Source organism: Nicotiana sylvestris, chromosome 8 (genome assembly GCF_000393655.2).
Source record: "Nicotiana sylvestris chromosome 8, ASM39365v2, whole genome shotgun sequence".
Classification (NCBI taxonomy): Eukaryota; Viridiplantae; Streptophyta; class Magnoliopsida; order Solanales; family Solanaceae; genus Nicotiana; species Nicotiana sylvestris.
This window is the reverse complement of record NC_091064.1, coordinates 178,422,188-178,423,994: the sequence shown is the minus strand read 5'-3', so window position 1 is coordinate 178,423,994 and position 1,807 is coordinate 178,422,188. Positions and strand designations below refer to the sequence as shown.

At 35.9% G+C, this 1,807-nt stretch overlaps 1 protein-coding gene across 1 annotated transcript; it reads left to right on the top strand.

Annotated features, from left to right (window-relative positions):
• The first annotated feature begins 951 nt into the window (after positions 1 to 951).
• On the top strand, positions 952 to 1,521 carry LOC104219242 (uncharacterized). The gene is made up of 2 exons (XM_009769886.1): positions 952 to 1,194; positions 1,315 to 1,521. Exons 1-2 carry the CDS (start codon positions 952 to 954, stop codon positions 1,519 to 1,521), a joined length of 450 nt encoding a protein of 149 aa, XP_009768188.1.
• Positions 1,522 to 1,807: the final 286 nt, after the last annotated feature.

Here is a 1,807-nt window from a genome sequence, read left to right as displayed (position 1 = left end):
ATTTTCTTAATTCATCACTTTTTAAACTGTAAAAATATCTAGAGAGTTTTGCTAAGTCATATAAAAGTACGTATGTTATTGCATTCTACTTCTACTAGTGACTTTTACATGACATTAAAAAAAATTACTGAAAATTTACCGAGCCGTACCGATGCCGAAGAGAAACCGACATGATTGGGACGGTTTCGAGAAGTCTAATTTTGGTTATACATAACAGAATAACCGAAAAATTGGTATGGTACAAATTTTATAAAATAACCGGCCGAACCGAACCATTGACACCCCTAGTGGTAGGGTTCAATCCCATGGTTTCCAATCATGTTTTACAGTAATATAATAAATTTATATGTTGACATAGGTCTTCTTCCACATTGGATAAATTCATTATAGATGATTAGTGTAGTTTTGCCTCTAGTTATTTGATAACTTGTATTAACTCTCCAACTGAGTTGCATGTTGATTCAATAAAACTAGGGTTTATAAAAGTGATATTTAACTATCTTAAATTGATAGTTTACTCTCCATCTAAGTTGGTCCTGTTTTAATTTATGGGGTAAATATCTTACATAACTCATATATTTTGCACGAATAGTTAAGTTCCCCTAACGAATCTAACTGTTCAACGAGCATGGTTATATGTGATATGTGCTATTTTAGATTTTATTTTTTTAAATGCATGACTAATGATCTATTTAATGTGAATATCTCTCATATTAACCATGTCTTCATTCAACTCACTTACCTTAATTTTGAACTAAAACAAGTTAGAAGGATGAATAATGTTGACTGGAAAAGGAATCTTGATATTGTCCTAACTGCTGAAGGTTACAAATTCGTAATCACTAAGGAATGCCCAGAAAAACCTGATGAAGATGCTACTGATAATTAGGTTAAGGCCTATGACAAATGGGTTAAGGCTGTTGAGATGGTGGATGTTACATTCTTGCCTCTATGGCGAATGTTTTGCAACATCGGCATCAGTCTATGGGGTCTGCTTATGACATGCTCAAAAGTCTCAAAGCGATATTCGATGACAAAAATTGTGCGGCTAAGCAGACAGCCATGAAAGCCCTTTTGAATACCAAGATGGCTGAAGGATCATCGGTTAGGGACCATGTTCTGAAGATGATAGGTCTTCTGGATGAACTGGAGGTCCTTGGAGCTGTGATTGATAAGGAATCTCAAGTTGAGATGGTCCTGCAGATGCCTGACAGTTTTCAACAATTTTGCTTGAACTATAATATGAACAAAATGGATTTGTTACTAGCGAAATAGTTGAATGAGCTGCAAGCGGCAAAATCTATTTTCAAATAGCAAGTTCCTATTGTGTTACTGAATGTTAAGAAAGCTTCGGTTTCTAAGTCAAAAGGCAGTAAGAAAAAGAAGAAGGCTCACAAGGTTTTGGCACTTGGAGGTGCGGCTGCTGGTGTGAAAAAGCCCAAAGGAAAGTGCTATCGTTGCAAGCAACCTGAGCATCACAAAAAGCAATGCCCTGCCTATCTAGCAAAGTTGAATAAGTAAGGTAATTAGAATTTAAATGTCGTTGAAACTTGTTTAGCGACTGTCTCTATCATGTTTTGGTGTGTAGATTCAGGAGCCACTAATCATATCTGCACTACTTTGCATAGGGTTCAACAAACGCGGCGGCTAAGTGAGAATGAAGTTTGCATTTTTCAAGTCAATGGCGAGCCAACACCAGCTTTAGCATTAGAAGATATTAGAGTTTCGTTTAGTAGTGATAGAGTTTTAGTTTTGAAAGATATCCTCTATGTTCCTTCTATTAGAAGGAATTTGATTTCGGTTTCGA